This window comes from Gopherus flavomarginatus, chromosome 5 (assembly GCF_025201925.1).
Source record: "Gopherus flavomarginatus isolate rGopFla2 chromosome 5, rGopFla2.mat.asm, whole genome shotgun sequence".
Taxonomy (NCBI): Eukaryota; Metazoa; Chordata; order Testudines; family Testudinidae; genus Gopherus; species Gopherus flavomarginatus.
Window position 1 is genome coordinate 129,115,921 of NC_066621.1, and position 21,738 is coordinate 129,137,658.

At 42.0% G+C, this 21,738-nt stretch overlaps 1 protein-coding gene across 7 annotated transcripts in view; it reads right to left on the reverse strand.

Moving 5' to 3' along the window:
* Nucleotides 1-21,738, reverse strand: part of RPS6KA5 (ribosomal protein S6 kinase A5) — a 669,794-nt gene that overhangs the window by 607,371 nt on the left and 40,685 nt on the right. For 6 of the 7 annotated variants that reach the window (XR_007774432.1, XM_050953246.1, XM_050953247.1 and 3 more), the window contains one exon: nucleotides 14,849-14,920. The exons of the other annotated variant lie outside the window; for it this stretch is intronic. Coding sequence is in view for 5 of the 6 variants with exons in the window: in XM_050953246.1 (XP_050809203.1) it covers nucleotides 14,849-14,920 (72 nt within the window). In the remaining variant the exon portion in view is untranslated. The remainder of the gene's footprint in view (nucleotides 1-14,848; nucleotides 14,921-21,738) is intronic. 7 annotated transcript variants of the gene reach the window in all.

The following is a 21,738-nucleotide window of genomic DNA, read 5'->3' on the forward strand; positions in this document are numbered from 1 at the left end:
ATCTCATGACAGCTTAATTTACGTACCAGCCTTTGGTGAGGGACCTTGTCAAAGGCTTTCTGGAAATCTACGTATACTATGTCCACTGGATCCCCCTTGTCCACATGTTTGTTGACTCCTTCAAAGAACTCTAATAGATTAGTAAGACACGATTTCCCTTTACAGAAACCATGTTGACTATTGCTCAACAGTTTATGTTTTTCTATGTGTCTGACAATTTTATTCTTTACTATTGTTTCAACTAATGTGCCCGGTAACGACGCTAGACTTACCGGTCTGTAATTGCTGGGATTACCTCTAGAGCCCTTTTTAAATATTGGTGTTACATAAGATAACTTCCAGTCATTGGGTACCGAAGCCAATTTAAAGGACAGGTTACAAATCTTAGTTAATAGTTCCGCAACTTCACATTTGAGTTCCTTTAGAACTCTTGGGTGAATGCCATCTGGTCCCGGTGACTTGTTAATGTTGAGTTTATCAATTAATTCCAAAACCTCTTCTAGTAACACTTCAATATGTGACAGTTCCTCGGATTTGTCACCTACAAAAGCCGGCTCAGGTTTGGAAATCTCCCTAACATCCTCAGCCGTGAAGACTGAAGCAAAGAATACATTTAGTTTCTCCGCAATGACTTTATCATCTTTAAGTGCTCCTTTTGTATCTCGATCATCAAGGAGTCCCCACTGGCTGTGTAGCAGCCTTCCTGCTTCTGACGTACTTAAAAAACATTTTATTACCTTTGGAGTTTTTGGCTAGCCATTCTTCAAACTCCTCTTTGGCTTTTCTTATTATACTCTTGCACTTAATTTGGCAGGGTTTATGCTCCTTTCTATTGGTCTCACTAGGATTTGACTTCCACTTTTTAAAGGAAGTTTTTATCTCTCACTGCTTCTTTTACATGGTGGTTAAGCCACGGTGGCTCTTTTTTAGTTCTTTTACTGTTTTTCTTAATTTGGGCTATACATTGAAGTTAGGCCTCCATTATGGTGTCTTTAAAAAGCGCCCATGCAGCTTGCAGGGATTTCACTTTAGTCACTGTACCTTTTAACTTCTGTTTAACTAACCGCCTCATTTTTGCATAGTTACTCCTTTTGAAATTAAATGCCACAGTGTTGGGCTGTTGAGATGTTCTTCCCCCCACAGGGATGTTGAATGCTATTGTATTATGGTCATTATTTCCAAGCGGTCCTGCTATAGTTACCTCTTGGACCAGCTCATGCCCTCCATTCAGGATTAAATCTAGAGTTGCCTCTCCCCTTGTGGGTTCCCGTACCAGCTGCTCCATGAAGCAGTCATTTAAGTATCGAGAAATGTTATCTCTGCATTTCGTCCTGAAGTGAAATGTTCCCAGTCAATATGGGGATAATTGAAATCCCCCACTACTATTGGGTTCTTAATTTTGATAGCCTCTCTCATTTCCCTTAGCATTTCATCATCACTATTACTGTCCTGGTCAGGTGGTCGATAATAGATCCCTAATGTTATATTTTTATTAGCGCATGAAATTTCTATCCATAGAGATTCTATGGAACATGTGGATTTGCTTAAGATTTTTACTTCATTTGAATCTACATTTTCTTTCACATATAGTGCCACTCCCCCCCACCCCCACAGCACGACCTGTTCTGTCCTTCTGATATATTTTGTACCCCAGAATGATTGTGTCCCATTGATTGCTCTCAGTCGACCAGGTTTTTGTGATGCCTATTATATCAATATCCTCCTTTATCACAAGGCACTCTAGTTCACCCATCTTATTATTTATTCTTTTTATTCATAGATTGGTAGGGCAAAACAAACTTTCCTGTTTTTTCAACTCCCAAGTGATTTCTCAACTTTGAATATTTTCTTTATTTCAGTTTGACTAATTCACTCTGCCCCTGCACAAGAGGCTGCCGTTGTCAAAAGTGGGTTTAGCACTTCCACAAACTCAGGCTCCAGGTGCTCAGCTAGGGACTTGCACCAGGTTCAGTGGCTTAACTCTCTAAAACTTTGGTAGCAAATATTATCAGAATATTATTTAAATAATTGTAATAGATTATATTAAATTTAGGTCATAATTTCAAATTTAAATAGATTTTTTAAGAAAGAAAGTGTATTTAATGTAAATATAAAAATCTGGTATTTTTAAATAGATTTTTTATCCGTCTTGCTCACTGGCAAGTCGGTCTCATCCCTCTCTAGTGCTATTGCCTTCAGTTACTCTATTTATCTCAGGTGACAGAGGTCTGTGTCGTGGACCTAAAGGTTCCAACACAACTGATGAAGCAGGAAAGTATCAATTGGATGACACACGACAGAATGTATTTGTTCAGTTTGCTTTTTTAAAAACCTAGAAAATTACATACCCACACAAAACCTATGTTAAAAAAACATTGTTACTATTGCAAAGTCAAGGATTCCAACTTAGGAAATACCAGAATTAAGGCTGCATATGCATTATAATACAAACTTTAATTATAAGATCACATGCTGTTTTTTTCCACAGGACCCTGCCTCATTTATTACTATGAATCCTGTGAGCTCAGCACTTCTGTAAATAAAACCACAGGGTACAGGTATGCAGAAAATGAGCTGTACACAGTTAGTGACCACCTCTGAAAAATTTGGTTTTGGCCACGTCCACACTACGGGGACTCTAATGGCATAGCTACAGCACCATAGCTATATTGGCATAACTAAACAGTCTAGATGCAGCCTAGAGTGACAAAAGGGATTTTTCCATCATTGTAGGAACACCACCTCATTCAGTAATAGTAGCCATATCAATGGAAGCATTCTTCTGTAAACCTACCTGTCTCTACACCACGATCAACTATGACTGTCATAAACAGACAGTTAAGGGTTAATGTCTCTTTTACCTGTAAAGGGTTAAGAAGCTCAGTAAACCTGGCTGACACCTGACCAGAGTATCAATAGGGGGACAAGATACTTTCAAATCTTGCCAGAGGGAAGTCTTTTGTTTGTGCTCTTTGTTTGGGGGTTGTTCGCTCTTGGGACTAAGACGGACCAGACGTCAATCCAGGCTCTCCAAATCTTTCAGAATCAGTCTCTCATGTTTCAAATTTCTAAGTAATAGCCAGGCAAGGCGTGTTAGTCTTATTTTTGTTTTCTCAACTTATAAATGTTCCTTTTTTGCTGAGAGGATTTTACCTCTATTTGCTGTAACTTTGAACCTAAAGGCTAGAGGGGGTTTCTCTGGGCTATATGAATCTGAGTACCCTGTAAAGTATTTTCCATCCTGATTTTACAGAGATGATTTTTACTTTTCTTTCTTTAATTAAAAGCTTTCTGTTTAAGAACCTGATTGATGTTTCCTTGTTTTAAGATCCAAGGGGATTGGACCTGGACTCACTAGGGATTGGTGGGGGGATGGTTAATTTCTCCTTGTTTTAAGACCCAAGGGATTTGGATCTGTGTTCACCAGGGAATTGGTGAAGTCCCTCAAGGCAACCCAGGGAGGGGAAAGTTTTGGGGGGACAGAGAGTGCTCCAGACACTGGAATTCTGGATGGTGGCAGCATATCAGATCTAAGCTAATAATTAAGCTTAGAAGTGTCCATGCAGGTCCCCACATCTGTACCCTGAAATTCAGAATGGGGAAGGAACCTTGACAATGACGCTCAGGAGCATGGATATTTTCACACTTCAGGGAGGGCAAGGAACGCCAGTGGGCCAGCCAGTATTTCACCTTGGGTCCATGGCACGCCAGAGTTATAAGATGGCAGCTCTTTCATGGAGCCATGAGCACAGAGGTATCACTGACAGTTTTTGGATGCCTCAACCCTTGTTTTTCCTATGGTAAGAGACACACCCTGGCACATGCATATTTGCAGTATACCAGACTGCAGCCCTTTTTCCTCCTCATCAGAAATTTTTGTTGAGGCTCTGGATGCAGTTTTCCCTGCATCTTTTCATTTATACATTCTCCCTTCACTACCCCACAAAGTCATGAGACCTCCTCATCAACCTCTTTCTGGTGCTAGTCAAATATCAATCAAGGCAAGGGGGTTAAATGGGGAAGAGAGGGTCCTTGTGACCTGTGGGGCTCATTTTTGAACGCTCATCCATTCACGTCTCCAGGCAGAGTACCTGTAGGCAGCGTCCACTATCTCCCTGGACTCTTTCAGGGAATTTAGGTCACCTAAATTTAGGTGCTTCCCCTGTTTTTTTCTATCTCTTCCCATGTGAAGAGAAGGCAGCCCTTCTGGTGTAATGGATGGAAGGGAATCAATCACTAACCAGGGGAACAAATAGGCCTGTGCACTGAATGATGCAGCGGTACTGTGGAAAAAAAAATAGTATGTGATCAGGAAATTAAAGACTTCATCATAATGCATACACACAATGGAGATGAATTAAGTTTGCACAGGCAACCGTAATTTTGGCATTTCCTAAAGCTTAAGTGCTTGACTTAGCAACCCTAGCAATTTTATTTTAACACCATTTTATGTGTAATGTATTTTACCAGTGTTTTCAATATTACAAATGTTTTTTTCAATATGGTCTCTCTCTCTGCTGTTTAAGATACTAAAGAGGCAATAAAGAAAGTATTTGTAATAAATAAAAACACATATGACCTGCTTCCCAGGCCAGAGGCATATTGACTTCCTGCCTGTTAATTTCTGAATAGTCTTCTCAATATAGAATCCATCAATGTCATGCACAGTTAAAGTGTTCCATCAAAGTCTCCTTAGACATAAGAATAACAGAGCTTTGAGAAGTGAGGTGTGAATAAAGAATGAGATTTTCTAAAGGTCCAAAAAGAGTCAGGCTCCCAACTCTTATTGATTTTCAGTGAGAGTAGGAAACATAACTACATTAGACCCTTTTCAAAAGTGCATCCTAACTATTAAATAGAAATTAATTTAATACTCCACATTCATTGTAAACAGACTAATAAAAAGTTATTTCAAATTGAAAGTTAAGATTGAAAACCTATATATTTTATAATCTACTTAACTGAAGCACGCCTTATTACAAGATATGTTAATGCATTTCCTAAAAACTAACGCTTGCAGTAAAAATAGGAATAGGAGCAATTATGGTTATGAATGTATCTTATAAAAAAGTTAGCTGATAAGTAAATATAAATTTTAGAAATGGTTTCCAAATGGCACTTATGTCATGTTAAACTAACATCAATATAAAGATTCACTGACGAATAAACCTGATTCTTTAGTAACCAGACAGAGGCAGACATAAGATTGAAGACACTGGGCCGAATTCTGATATGAGTTACAGCAGTGTAAATCCAGAGTAACACCATTTAAATCAATGAAGTTATTCCTGATGTAAACCAGACTGACTAAAATTAGAATCCTTTCTCTACCTCCACAGGTTCCTAAAATCCATTGGAACTACTACCTTGAATCAGGCCTGTAGACCTATAATTCCTTTCCTGACAAAGATGAAGCTCACCGTTTAAGAGTCTCGCCACTCAATAATTTCTGATTTTACTCCAACTTATTTTCATTATACAGAAATACATTTTAGCTATATTTTCTGAAGTTCAATTTCATGATCAAGATCCAAATTCTGTCCTTAGAGTCTATTGTGTAAATCTCAATACGGATCTTAACGGAATTATTTCTGAGGCAGAAATATTTGGCTTGGGATCGACCAACGTAAGAGAAGCACAAACACACATGGATTATCATGAAATATCTGCACCTACTGTCCAACCTAAACTGCTCTTGCTGCAATTTAAGTTGATTATCGTCTGAGGTTAGGACAAGAAGCAAAGAGAACATTTTTTTCTCCTTCCTACTTGTAACAACCTTTTATGTACTTGAAAACTGTTATGTCTCCTCTCATCTTCTCTTCTCCAGGCTAAATCAACCTAACTTTTTCAGTCTTCCCTCAAGATCACCATCATTTTCTATAGTTTCAGAGTTATCTGCCAATGACAGTGTTTTGGTCACATCATGTATGTCACTTAGCCACAGTATATCACCTGTAGCAAAAAAAAAAAAAAAAATCTCCATCATCCAGAAATGACCATAGATAAGTTTGTGATAAGAACCAACAGATTACAAACAGATAATTGATGAAAAACTGGCCCGGTTTGTTTACGCAACGAACTCTCTTTTCAGTATGATTGAAAACCCACACTTCATTAACATGGTTCAGTCATTAAGACCAGGGTACAGTCCAACCAACAAAGCAGATGTCACAGGCAAATTGCTGGATAAAGTGTATGAAAGAGAAATTGAGCAGTGTGCAAAAGCTCTGAAGCGGAGGGGGGCAAACTACAGCCCATGGGCCACATCTGGCCTGCAGGACTGTCCTGCCCAGCCCTTGAGCTCCCAGCTGGGGAAGCTAGCCCCTGGCCCCTCCCCTGTTGTCCCTCTCCCCCACAGCCTCAGCTCGCTGTTCCGCCCATGCTTAGGCCCGGCTGCTCCTCTCGGGCAGCACAGCGGCGTGGCTGGCTCGGGCCAGGCTGCAAGCTCTTGCTGCTCTGAGTGGCATATTAAGGGGGTGGGAAGCGGGGGGGGTTGGATAAGGGGCAGGGGATTCCGGGGGGCAGTCAGGGGACAGTGAGCAGGGGGCAGTTGGCTGGAGCGGTGGTAATGGCAGGAGGCAGTCAGGGGATGGGGAACGGAGGGGGGGGGGGGTTGGATAGGCGTGGGAGTACCGGGGGCCCTGTCAGGGGGCAAGGTGTGGATAGGGGTTGGGGAAATCAGGGGACAAGGAGTGGGGGGGTTGGATGGGTGGGGTGTTCTGAGGGGGGCAGTCAGGGGGTAGGAGTGGGAGGGGGCGGATAGGAGGTGGATAGCAGGTGGGGGCCAAGCTGTTTGGGGAGGCACAGCCTTCCCTACCTGGCCTTCCATACGGATTCACAATCCCCATATGGCCCTTGGGCCAAAAATTTTGCCCACCCATGGTCTAGAGGGTAAAATTGTTAACGTGTGCCTTGATGGGTGGAACAACTGATATATCAGGAAATGCACACACAGCAGAATACTTACAAGAAGTAGCAATAAAAGCTATAACAAACTGAAAAAAAAAAATTCAAATGTCTAGACTGCAGCTTGGTCACAGACAATGCTGCAAATGTATCCAGGATGAGAAGAGAGTCCCAAGCAAATAACATACGGTTGCAGTGCTCATTTGATGCACCTCCGAGCCAAAGACTTCAGTGTTCCAGAATAAAGGCTAATGTTGTTGAAATTGCAAAACACTTCCGTAACAACCACTCAGCAGCTGCTTGAAAAAAAGTAGGAGGAACCAAGCTAACTCTCCCACAAGACATGCGATGGAACTCGGACTGTTTTGAGCACTGTATCAAGAATTGGTCTAATCAGATGATAGTTTGTGAACAAAATTGTGGAAAAATAGATGGCCCTGTCACAGCCAAAGTTCTCAACATTGGGCTTAAGAGAAATGTTGAACACATGCTGAGTACCCTGAAGCCTATTTCTGTAGCCTGGAACAAAATGCAGAAAAAGAGCGGGTTTTTTGCTAATGCCGCTGAAATTTGGAAGGAACTTAGATCTTAAAAAGAGAAATATGCAATGACAGAGTTAAATTACAAGCATTAAAAAAAAACAAATGGGACAAGCACTGTCTTCAGCTCATTTTCTTGCAAATATTCTCAATACTCGGTACCAGGGTCACACCTTAACTGCTGAAGAAGAAGAGTTGGCTATGACATGGACATCCAGCAATCATCCCTCAATAATGCCAACTATAATAAACTTCAGAGCTAAGGGTGAACCATTCAAGAAATATATGTTTGCTGACGATGTTTTAAAGAAAATCACACCAGTGAACTGGTGGAAGTCTCTTAAGTACTTGGATTCAGAGACTGTTGAAGTGATAGTCTCACTTTTAACTGCAGTAGCTCCTTCTGCCGGTGTAGAAAGACTATTTTCTTCCTTTGGACTAATTCGTTCCAAATTGAGAAATGGTTTGGAAACTGAAAAAGCAAGAAAGCTTGTTTTTCTTTTCCAGATTATGAACAAACAGGAAAATGAAGGTGAGGACGACTGAGTTAACTTCAGAAGCCAATATCTTAAGCTGACCTGGCTGACACAGTCGATTTAATTTTGGGTTTTTTTTTTAAATATATTTCATTTAACTATTTCTGTTAAAAACAATTTTAACAAAAACAAACCTGATTTTAAGAGACTTGAATGTTTAACTAAATTCAAAAATTCATATGCTTGTGTTGTTCAAATATTATATATTTGCTGTTGAAGAAAAAAATCCAGAATACATAACGTTGTTTTAGTTAAATAAAACAATTTAAATGACTGTCTGGTGATGTTCTCCTCCTAATACAACATGGCAAGAAAATCGTCCAAATATTAATCATTAACCTTCTGAATTGGAGATATTTATGAAGTCATTGGGAGGTGAACTATCTATTTCAATTACCTTTAGTACATGAAATAACCAATCATTCATTTTCTGATATAGCTGTAAAACTAATCTGAAAAGTTTTCAAAATAAATCACTTTAAAAATGTAGAGCGTGTACCTTCTAAAAATGAAACCTACATCTAACTCTGAATTGTGAAGAATATGTATTAAGGTTATAACAACCAAGAAAAACGCACTTTTATGTAGAAATCCAAGACTACATCGAGTCTTCCTGACTAGTGATTTAAATCATGATTTAAAATCAATTTGATTTAAATCATATCCACCCTGCCAAGGATTGCTTGATCCTGGTGAACACTGATAGTACTTTGCTTATGTTGTGTCTGTGCAGCCTATAAATCAAACCACACCATGCTTGGGAGGCACCTCATGCGTAGTCTGGCGTGAGCAAGAACTGATGTGTCCACAGCCTTGTGCCTCAGGAGCTGGAGACAACGTTTGGCCGAAATCTGAGGACTGGATTGTACTGAATCAATGAGGAGAAACTAAGAAATCTGTGTCAGAAAAGTGCTTTTGCCTGAATGGGGTTGAGGGGGCAGGGCTGGCAGCAGGGATCCCCCCTAAAAGGTGGGAGTGGTGCAGCACCCCCCACACTCTTAATTCCCCGGTCAAATATTTAACTGTGTAACCGACAGAAATTTTATCCATTACACGGTTATTGTTTTTACATGTTATGTACATCCCTACTACAGGTCATACCTGTATGTTGAGCTAAGGCAAAGTTAGTACACATATGTTTGGGACCTTTCATCTAGATAGGTGATGATGAGCTAAAGCATAAGACTAACACAAGGGGGTTCCTAAGTTCATAGCCTCTGTAAATGTACCACATGGAAAGAACCGAAAGAACCGGGTAGGACAGAAATAAATCCGAGAATGATCTAATGTCATTAATTTGTATGTATATGTCAGCCTATGGAGTAAGTGTACCCTAACATTTTGTGGAGGAGGAAACTAAGTTTGGACATAGAAGGAGGGCTCGAGTACTCTAGCTCTATTAGAGAGGTGACCACCATGCCAAGGAAGCTTCTAAGTTTCTAAGCTTCAGGGTTTCTAAGCTTCAAATTTCAAGTTTTCAGGCTTCTTTGTTTATTAGTCTGTTAGTTCTGAATTCTACATTTTAAGTCAGTTAGTTAGTTAAGTAAAATAAAATACTAAATTAGCTTTGATAGCTCTTAAGCTTCTCCTAAGCTCTACACTCCCACTCAAGAATTGAGTAACCTGGACCTGAACTCTCTTGGCATGCCAGAGGCGAGGCTGGTCCTTTGTCTCTTACCACCATGTTATCAAGGAAGGGTGTGAGTATATTAATCAAAAGCTTTATAGTTTATATCATCACATGTATCTCTAGAACAATATTATTGCATTTGTAACTATTTTACCATTTGATTACTATTTGATTATTATTCCATTTATCGCAATAAAAGTCTTAAAGGCTACATTTGTCTCAGTGTGAGTGTCCTGTCATACACCCCAAGGATCCTTGCAAACTCTGTATAGCCTGATTCTGCGACAAGAACTTTATTATTTTCTGATCAGATTAATTGGCGAGCCTATAATCAATACTATCAAATTAATATTATCTTCCTAAAATCAGGCAACAATACACATACCTCGAAGTGCAACGGACATGCACATTCCCTTGAAGAACTAAAAATTAGTGGTAGAATAGGTACATGTAATTATGACTTGATCAAAGTCCAAACCAGTAACAAACACTTGGTGCTTTAAAAGCAGCAATTTCACAAAGCTGAAAACAATTCTAAGCCAAATCAGTTGGGAGGAAGACTGTAAACAGAAAAAATGTGAATGATAATTGGGGACTTTTAATCCACAATCAAGAAAGAAGGCCATGCTGTTTTTTAAAAAGCAAAAAGCAGTCTGGTTTAGAGGGGAAGTGAAAGTAACTATAAAAAAACATAACATGTGGAAGACAATGGAAGTTGACAGTCATGAATATAAATGAAAAGCTAGGAATTGTAGAAAATTGATAAGAGATGCAAAAAGACAAAAAGAAATCTATGGCCAGCAGAGTTAAGGACAATAAGAAGGAACTTTTGTTAACTACATTGGGAACAAAAAGAATTCTAACAACAGTATTAGTCTATTACTAGATGGAAATGGTAGAACTGTGTAATAATGGAGAAAGGGCAGAAATGTTTAATAAGTAATTCTGGTCTGTACTTGGGAAAAAGTGAATTGATGATGATGATGATGATGGAAATACTTTCCATTCTAATGGTAACTCATGAAAATGTTAAACAGCAGCTACTAAAGAGAGATATTTTTAAACTGACAGGACTGGATAACTTGCATCCAAGAGTTTTAAAAGAGCTGTCTAATGAGCACACTCAACCGTTGATGTTGATTTCCAAAATCTGTTGCAATACCAGGGCAGTTCAGAGAACTGGAAGATGTTATGTTGTGCCAATATTTAAAAAGAATAAATGAGATGACCCAGGTACTTAAAGTCCTGTCAGCACGACACTGATCCCAGGCAAAATAACGGAGTGGCTGATATAGGACTTGATTAATAAAAAATTAAAGGAGAGTAATATAATATGCCAATCAAAATGGGTTTACGGAAAACAGATCTAGTCAAAATAACAATAATGTTTGTATTATGTTGCAAGTTTGGTTGATAAAGATAGTCGTGTTGATATAATATGCTTACACTTTTATAAGGCATTTAAATTGGTGTTGTACAACATTTGATTAAGATACAAAATCAGCATGGCACTCGTTAAATGGCGTACAAACTGGTCAACTGAAGGGTCTCAAACTATAACTGTAAACAGGGAATCATCATCAAGTGGGCATATTTCTAGTGGTGCCTTTGCAGGGATTCATTCTCGGCCCAACACAATTTAACACTTTTACCAGTGTCCTGGGAAAAAAAATTTAAAATCATAATTGATAAAGTTCGCATATAACAAAAGACTGAGGGAGTCAAATAATGAGGAGGACAGGTCATTGATACGGAGCAGTTTACTATTGCCTAATGTAACAGCCATACATTTAAGAACAACGAACGTAGCCCATATTTACAGAGTGGAGGACTCTATCCTGTGAAGCAATGATTCTGAAGTTCTGGTGGCTAGCATGACACTGTGGCAAAAAGGACCAATGTGATCCTTGGATGCATAAACAGGGGAAATTTGAGTAGCAGTAGGGAGGTGATATTACCTCTGTATTTTTCACTGGACTGACAGCTACTGGAATATTATGCCCAGTTCTCGTGACCACAATTCAAGAAGGATGTTGGTATATTGAAGAAGGTTCAGAAAGGAGCCATGAGAAAGATTACAGGATGAGAAAGCATGCCTTATAAGCAACGGTTCCCAAACTGTGGGCCGAGGCCCCAAGGTAGGCTGTGCACAGTTCCGTGTGGTCTGCCATCGTGGGTGGCATTTTGGGGGTGGGGGCAAGTAGCAATACCAGCTGCTCTGTGCATCCAGATCAGTTTCCCCACTTGAGTTGGGTAAGGGGAGGGTGGGAGAACAGCTTCTGACGCCTCAAAGCACAGTCCTCATGGGGAAACTGACTTGGACGCACAGAGCACCTGGCATCAACACTCGCCCTCCAGCCCCAAGCTCCCTGAGGGGGAGCACAGCAACACTAAATGCTCTGCACATCCAGATCAGCTTCCCCGTGTGGGCTGAATAATGGATGCCGCACCCACCAGGCTCAAGTAACTGTAGTCCTCAGTGTCCACAGCCACAGTGAATGTGCAGGACAGCACAGGACTCACAGAGCCACAAGGAGCAGAGCTGCCCCCACTGTGCTAATGAGGGATTGAGTGCAAGGCCGGGCCCCATAGCACCAGCACCTCTTCAGACACAGCCCCTGCCTGCACTTTGAGCTACCATCCTGCCTTAACACAGCCTGTAGCCACCACCTCTTCATGCACCCTGAGTTACACTCCTCCAGGGATAAAGCTCCTAATTACCTCCTGCCTGCACCCTAAGCTGGCTGAAAGGCTGAAAATTGAAAATGAGATCAGGTTGAGCCTCACTAACAGATGTTACCAGCCTGAAAACCAGTGCAAGGAGAAGCAGGCAAATCCATCCCACTAAGACGACTCCTGGACTGTAAGTTGTTATAACTAAAAATACAAAGTATTTGACTCTTTTCTAATTAGTAGAAAATAGAATTGGGTCTTTACTTCCCCAGCACAGAAATTCAGATTTTACACAAACTGAAAACAATATAGTGTTCAAAGTTGGACAATTATTTTGTTTTAAAATCAAATAACTTTTTCTTAACAATTTTGTTGCGTTGCTTATGTTCAGTTTTAAACAAATTCTGTTTTCCCTGTTTGAACACATTTTGGACATTTTTTTTAATGTGTAGTTTTACTAAAACTGCTTGATTTCACACATCTTGAAGCATTTCTTTGACTGCATATTGCTAAGGCTTTCTATTATTACAATAATTTACATTAAAATGAAAAGTAAACATGTACATTGTTTATTTAGTGTTAGTTTATACATATGTAACAAAATTAATATTTTTCCTCAAGAAGTGTTAATAGCAGGCCATAATGCCTATTGTAACTGCACAGGTGAGCGTCAGGAGAAAAAGTTTGGGAACCCCTCCCTTACAGGAATAGACATAAGGAGCTCAATCTGCTTAGTTTAACAAAGGGAAGGTTAACTGTGACTTCATCACAGTTTTTAAGTACCTACATGGGAAAAGAAATGTGACAAGAAAGGGCTCTTCAATCTAGCAGGCAAACATGTAACAAGATACAACATTTGGACTTCAAAGCTAGAAAAGTTCAGACTAGGAATCAGGGACAAATTTTTAAGAATGAGGGTGATTATCCATTGGAACAAATTACCAAGGATTATGGAGGATTCTCCATCACTGGCAACTTTAAAATGAAGGTTGGATACTTTTCTAAAAGATATGCCTTAGTTCAAACAGGAAATAATTCAGGGAAGTCCTATGACCTGTTTTATTCAGGTCAGACACTAGATGATCACACTAATTCCATCTACCTTAAAATATAAAATTTGTGCATCACAGCCTCCTAAGGCTCCTTCTTCACTGGAAAAGAAGTCAGCTAGTACCTGCTTAGATCTCAATGGATTTCCCCCCCTCTTTTTTCCTAGAAACTTTGAAAATCTAGCTACAGAAACTCCATAGCAAGATAAGTGGAATGTGGAACGGTATCCTCTGGCATTTGTCCATGTTTCTCATGGATACCAGGATCGTTAATCTTCTCTGGAGAACGTTCTTCCACCTGCTCTGAGATGCTTGGTATGCGAGGTGTTTTCCCGCGCCATGTGGGCAGGGAGCATCATAAGATCTTTCCCTACTTCTGCACAAGGCATTGCCCCAATTTATTTTTCTACCATTTACACTTCCTCCTCTGATTTTGACATAAACATGGATGTAAGACATTTTGATTTCTCTGAGGAGAATAAGCAATCTGGCAACTGCTCTTGCCTGATAGCAAAATTCCATATTGCATCTCTTGCTAATTAGTTCAAATTTGATAGTCACCATGAGTCCTCACTCTCCTACTCTGGATTATTTGACGGCTTATATAAAAGGAATTGGTGATCTCAGTTAAACTGAGAACTCAGTGATCTCAGCAGTTAAGTGCCCACCACATTAAAATCTATTCTCACAATTGGAATTCTCTGGCAATCCCACAGAGCACAATCACTGAACAGCCACAGACATGAAATCCCTTCTTACCACTGCAACCCTTGTTCCTCCAAGTTAGTGCTGAAGAACAGTGGCAAAAACAGTGAGAGGAAGCATATACTGCTGTTACTCTTACTGTACATTTTCTACGTACAGAGAGAGAATCTTGTCTCCTGAAATATCAACCCACCATCTTTCTCTAGCTCTAAGTGTTCTTTAAAAAGTGCATGCACGCACACACACAAAGCTCTCCCTACCATAATAAAATCCAAAATCCAATACTTAGTGCTTTCACTTATCTTCTTAAAAAGTAGTGCTATTCTGCTTGCATGACAAAACAGACAAAGCCACCAATGATACTTCTGTGAAAAAGTGTAGTTAAAAAGAATGAAGACTCCAGTTGATGAAGAGGCAGACGTTTCTGTTTTTCCACAAACAATGATCTTCATCAACTGTAGAGGTCTGAAGAATTTAATGAAAACTTCAAGCGTATGGCTTAAAAACTTAGTACCAGATTTTAAATGTTTTGTTATATTGTCATGTGAGTCACCGGTCAATGCTGTTCTATTTGACCATCTTTTCAAAAGGATGCTTCTTTTATGTGAAAAAAATTGATATGATATAATTGTGCATATTTGTTCTTTACATATCCCAGGTTCTCTTTGCCTTATTTTATAAGACAAATCCCTCTAAATAATTTGTTCCAATTACTCCCTAGATAATTTCTTCCAAAAACTGAGCTAGGAAACAGAACTGCACTAAGGAACATTACTTCCAAAGGTCACTTTAGAAGAAAAGTCTTACCTCCTGTTCCAAGAACTTTCAAAAGTTCGAAGTTTTCAATGCCCACCTTCTCTGCATGGCCTGTCAAATTTGCTGAGAAAAAAGAAAAAAATTTCCATCTCAAAATCTTCAGAGATGTAACGCATTGATATATCAGATATTCTGACACGTTTCTGCACTTTGAGAACATTTTAATGGATAGAAGAGGAAAAAAGGAACCCTAAAAGAACACTGTACCATTTCAATTTGAAACTTTTAAAAAAAAAAACCCACATTTTTGTACATTTAAAATAAAATCAAATTAGTCCAGGGTAGTAACTCTCAAGCTATTGTCTTTCGGCTACCAGTTGTCCACAGGGATCTTCCAGGTCATACACAAAACAAAACGTTTTGAGAACTAAGTACCCAAAGAAGATCAGTCTGTAACAGGATTTCTTGTACAAAGTGGTCCACCATAAGTTACATCTGAGAAATATCTTCTCAAGCAAATACATAAGTGTTTGCATTATCAGGGCCTTATTGATTATTCTAAAAATTTTAAGTGCTCTAAAGGCGAAAGCATTTTTGCACTAATTCTTGCCCTGATGCTGCAACTTGTTCCATATGGGTACAAGAGATCCATCCAGAGGGAACATTTGCAGGATCTGGGACTCTGTATTCAATATGTTTTCCAGTGGCATTTTAGAAGAAATAACATTAAAAGTCTTTTGAAGACTCATTAAACAGGTGCATTCAAATGGCAAGAGTATCAGATATATAATTTGAATACATTCTAACTGGATGCACTACCAAGAATTTTATAAGTTACTACGTTACAAAGCTATCAATTTCTGTAAATACATGTAGCCCCTTCCAAAACTAATAAAAATGGTTATTTACCTTACAGTGACTTTGGATCTTCAAAATGTTTTATCCACATGGATACCACTCTGTATGTGCATGCACCTGAGACTGGATTCTTTTTGACTAGCAGTATACATTGGGGCCCTGAATGTCCTTAAGCCCTTCCCTTAAGGGCACAAAGGGCAGGGCAGTCCTAACTGCTATTCAGTTCCTTCACCAACACAGAATCCCCAAGGCTAAAAGGACTTCAGATTAGCAGAGAAGGGGGGTAGATCATAGGATCAGTGTGGACAAAACATCTTGAAGAACCACAGTTACTATAAGGTAAAGTAACAATTTTTCTTCAAGTATTTATCCACATAGATCCCACTGAAGGCAACTACCTGTTCTCTCTCTCTCTAAGGTGCTTGGTGCTAGGAGTCCTATTTAAATAAGTACTGTAAAACTTCCCTGCAAAACTGCGTATCAGATCTAGAGGCTGACACTAGAGAATAATAGCTTGTAAACATGTATGGAGCTCCAAGAAGCAGCTCTTCAGATTTCAAATATAGAGATGCCTCTTAAAAAGCCAAAAGGAGGCTGCTTGAGCTATAGTAGACTGCGCCTTGATAGGATATGGAGTTAACTTACTCAGCTGATAAGAACTTCTAAGCAGTCTGCAAGTTCCAAGGAAACCAGTATGACAAGGATTGCAACCTATATGGATATGGTATGTGGGAGCAAGGTGAAGGGAAGAAGAGGTCACTTACCTGTAACTGGAGGTTCTTTGAGATGTGTGGACCCTATCTGTATATCATTGAGGGTTATATGCATACATCATGTGTCCAGAGCTGGAGATTTTGAAAGCAGTAGTGTGCATTCATCCACATATGCACCTTTGCTTCACCTCACGCTTTTGTCCCAGGTGAAAAAGGGCAGGGCGGACAGACTGTGCCTTCAGTTCCTTCTCCACCACAATCCAAGTAGTCCCCAGGGGAAGGAGAAGTGGAGTACAGATAGGGCCCACACATCTCTCGAAGAACCTCCAGTTACAGGTAAGTAACCTTCTCTTCTTCGAGTGATGCTCCCTATTGTATTCCACTGAAGGCAATTGACAAGGAGTACTTAGTTAAGAGGAGGGTGAGAGGAAGAATGATGGGAACAGAAAACAGCTGCTCTGAAAAAGACACCTGTTGCAGAGTCTCGCACCAAGGCATAATGGGAAGAGAAAGTATGTAAAGATCTCCAGGTGGCTGCCCAACATATGTCTGTAAGCAGTATGTCGTGAAGTGCAGCCAAAGTCAATGCTTGTGTTCATACTCCAAAGGGCAGAGACAGTCCCAATAGTCAACAAGAGAGCATAATGCACCCCAAAATCCACTTGGAAATTTTCTAAGTGGAGATTGCTTGCCCATAAATTCTTTCTGCTACAGTGATAAACAACCTAGGGGACTTTCTGAAGGATCTTGTCCTCTGCAGGTAGGAGCCCAGGGCCCTATGGACACCGAGGGAGTGAGAGTGTCATTCTTCCACTAATGTATGCTCTTTCGGAAAGAACGCATGCAAGTGGTTGGGTTGGTTGAGACGAAAAATGGGAAACAACCTTCGGCAAAAACTTGGGGTGCAAGCGCAGGGAAACTTTGTCCTTATGGAACATGGTAAAGGGGGGGGGGGATCCACCATTATAGCCCCCAATTCGCCTACCTTCCTTGTGAAGATAATAGCTACCAGGAAGGTGATCTTCATGGAGAGAAGACACAGGAGGCTAGCAGTTCAAAGGGCAATTTCATCAGCGCCATGAGGATGAGGCTAAGATCCCACTGGGAAGCTATGGATTAAATGGGAGAACAAGTCTGTAAGAGGCCTCTCCAAAACCTTGTAGTCAAGGAGTGCATAAAGACATAGTGTCCCTTCACAAGGGGGTGGAAAGCACTAATACCTGCCACGTGCACCTCGATGGAGTTAAGAGCAAGTTCTGACGCCTTCAGGGATAGGAAATAGTCCACAAAAAGAGGAATACCCACAGCTTCAGGGGGAAGATCCTTCTGCTGGGACCAGGAGATGAAAAGTTTCTACTTGCCCCTATAGGACTGCCTCATGAACTCTTTGCTGCTACTTGAGATGATGTCTTGCACAGCTGATGAACATTCCTGCTCTACTGAAGATGCCCATCCAAAAAATCAAACTCTTAGGTGATGTTTCCACAGATTGGGACGTCTGATTCTGCCACTGTGTTGTGTGAGCAGCTCTGGAGAAACCGGCAACGGAAGCAAGGGGATGCGCCAACATACAGAGAAGGAGAGGAAACCAGATTTAGCGAGGCCAGAATAGGGTGATCAGGATGACCATAGCTCTTTCCCGTCTCATCTTGTGAGGACCATGGCAGGAACAGTAGAGGAGGAAAGAAAAAACTGATCTGGTCCGGTCAGTGGAAGACCAGGGCATCACCTTGGGAAAGGGTGCCGAGCCGCCCCCACCCCCACACCATGAAGCAGTACTGGATGCATTTGCTGTTGGTGCAGGAGGCAAAAAGGTCTCTGGTCAGAGTCCCCAGAGGTCAAAAATGTCAACAATCACAGAGTCACATAGCTCCCATTCGTGATCAGCCATGAATTTCCTGCTGAGAGAGTCTGCAATCACATTCTGATTCCCCAGAAGATAGGCTGCCAACAACAGTATCTTCTGTGCGATGCACTAGTCTCAGAGACGAACCGCTTCTGCACAAAATGCTGATGACCTCGTGCCCCCTTGTTTGTTTATGTAATAAACAGTGGTGGTGTTGTCTGACATGATGAGACCATCACGGGAGAGAATGGATGGGAGAAATGCATGACATGCTTTTCTTACCGTCCTAAGTTCTTGGACGTTGATGTGCATCCTGGATTCCTGAGAAGTCCAAGTTCCCTATGTCACGTGCTCGCCTATGTCAGCACGCCATCAGTTGAGAGATGCATCTGTGATGATCATCATGCATGGGGAGGATGGAAGAAAGGGTATCCCAGTGTAAACCTGAACTGGGTCTGTCTACCATAGAAGGTAGGAGAGAACCTCAAGGGGAATGGTCAAGAAGAGGTCCACAGAATGGTGCATAAGAGAATAGATTCTCTATAGCCACAGCTGCAGATAGCAGAAGCGATATGAGCAAAGGTAGTGATGCACGTGTATGCTGTCATGTGGCCAAGAAGGGAAAGGCTGGTTCCGGCTGGAACAGAATGACTGGAAGTCACCATGGCAATCAGTTCTTGCAGGATCTGGAACCTGTCCTCTGGTAGATAGGCACACACAGAGATTACATTAATTCATGCCTCCATGAACTCTTAGGATTGTAGGAGCTAATACCAATTTTTTGATGTTTATGCTTAACCCCAGAGAGGAAAGGAGTAGGAGCAGCAGGGCGGTTGAGGCTCGAGCTTCTTGTCTGGATTGCACTGCTAGCAGCCAGTCATCAAGCTAAGGGAATATGAGGATTCCTTGATGCCGGAGATGGACCGCCACTAAAGAAAAATATTTAGTGAAAAACCACAGAGCGGTGGTGAGTCCCAATGGTAGAATCTTGTATTGGAAGTGTTGAGGGCCTACAGTGAATCTCAAGAACTGCCTATGGGTAGGGTGAATGTCTACATGGAAATAAGCGTCTTGCATATTGAAAGTCATTAACCACATGCCTTTTTTCTAGTGAGGACATAATGGCTGCCAGGCTGACCATACAAAAAAGACGGTTACTCACCTTTGTAACTGTTGTTCTTCAAGATGTGTTGCTCATATCCATTCCAATTAGGTGTGTGCGCACCGCGTGCATGTTCATCGGAAGATTTTTACCCTAGCAACACTCGGTGGGTCGGCTGAGGGGACCCCTGGAGTGGCGCCGGATATATACTCCTGCAGACCCATCGTCTCCTCAGTTCCTTCTTGCCGGCTACTCCAACAGAGGAGAAGGAGGACAGGTTTGGAATGGATATGAGCAACACATCTCGAAGAACAACAGTTACAAAGATGAGTAACTATCTTTTCTTCTTCGAGTGCTTGCTCATATCAATTCCAATTAGGTGACTCTCAAGCCTTACCTAGGCGGTGGGGTCGGAGTGAGATATCGCGGACTGAAGTACCTCTGAACCAAATGCTGCATCATCTCTGGACTGCTGCACTAACACATAGTACAAAGCGAAGGTGTGCACGGATGACCAAGTCGCTGACCTACAGATCTCCTGGATGGGTATATGGGCCAGGAAGACGGCAGATGAAGCTTGAGCCCGAGTAGAATGGGCAGTGAGATGGCTAGTTGAAACGTGAGCCAAGTCATAACAGGCACGGATGCAAGACGTCACCCAAGATGAAATTTGCTGCGAGGAGGCCGGTAGGCCATTCATCCAGTCCGCCACCGCTACGAAGAGTTGAGGTGTCTTTCTAAAGGGCTTTGTTCTCTCGACGTAAAAGGAAAGAGCCCTACGAATATCCAGGGAATGCCAGCTGTTGCTCCCTATGTGAGGAGTGCGGTTTCAGGAAGAAGACTAGGAGGAAGACGTCCTGGTTGACGTGAAAGGCAGACACCACCTTAGGGAGGAAGGCGGGGTGTGGTCGCAGCTGTACCTTATCCTTATGGAATACTGTATACGGGAGGTTCGCTGTGAGGGTCCGAAGTTCCGACACTCGCCTCGCCAATGTAATAGCGACGAGGAAGGCTGTCTTCCAGGAAAGGTACAGCAGCAAGCAGGTGGCCATCAGCTCAAAGGGAGCACCCATGAGCCTAGTTAGAACTAGATTCAGATCCCACGTAGGGGTCGGACGACGGACCTGTGGGTACAAGCGCTCCAGGCCCTTAAGGAATCTGGTAACCATAGGGTTAGAAAAGACTGAATGTCTGTTCTCCCCTGGATGGAAGGCTGAGATGGCTGCCAGGTGTACCTTGATGGACAAGACCGTTAGGCCGTGCTGCTTCAGGGACCAGAGATACTCCAGGATGGTAGGGACTGGTGCCTGCATGGGGGGCAGTATCTTTCTGGGCACACCAGCAAGAAAAATGCTTCCACTTGGCCAGGTACGTGGACCTAGTGGAAGGTTTCCTGCTGCCCAGGAGCACCTGTTGTACCAAGGCAGAACAATGCAGCTCGGATTGATTTAACCATGCAGCATCCATGCTGTGAGATGGAGGGACTGCAGGTATGGGTGGTGTAGCCTGCCGTGTTCTTGAGTTATGAGATCCGGCCAGAGTGGTAGGAGAATTGGGTCGGTCACCGACAGGTTGAGCAACATGGTGTACCAGTGCTGCCTTGGCCACGCTGGAGCAATCAGGATTAAGTGGGCCTTGTCTCTGCGCAGCTTGAGCAGGACCCTGTGGACCAGTGGGAAGGGAGGAAAGGCGTAGAGCAGATGGTCTTTCCAAGTTATCAGGAATGCGTCCAAGAGGGAGCCCGGGGAGCACCAATGGAAAGAGCAGAACACGTGGCACTTCTGATTCTTGCCAGAGGTGAAGAGGTCTATGTGGGGAAATCTTCACTTCTGGAAAATAGAATGGATGACATCCGGACGAATCGACCACTCATGAGCTAGGAAGGATCTGCTGAGGTGATCTGCCAGGGTGTTCTGGACTCCTGGGAGAAAGGACGCCACCATATCGGTCGAATGGGCTATACAAAACTCCCAGAGGTCTATGGCTTCCTGACAAAGGAGGGAGGAGCGTTGCTTGTTGATGTAAAACATGGCCGTTGTGTTGTCTGTGAATAGTATAACACAACAACGGCCTTGGAGATGTTCGCGAAACACTTGACACACAAGACGTACTGCCCTCAGTTCCCTCACATTGATGTGCAAGGTCACTTCCTGTGCGGACCAGAGGCCTTGCGTACGGAGTCCCACAAGGTGGACACCCCAACCTAGCGATGACGCATCTGTGGTCAGGGCCATCAAAGGTTGTGGGGCATGGAAAGGCATCCCTGCACAGACCAGGGAGGGGTTCAGCCACCAAGTCAAGGAGGCTAAGACGTCCTTGGGTACAGTGAGAATCGTGTCCAAGCTGTCGCAGCCCGGCTGGTACACCAAGGAAAGCCAGGTCTGAAGTGGGCGGAGGCATAGTCTGGTATGACTGGTCACGA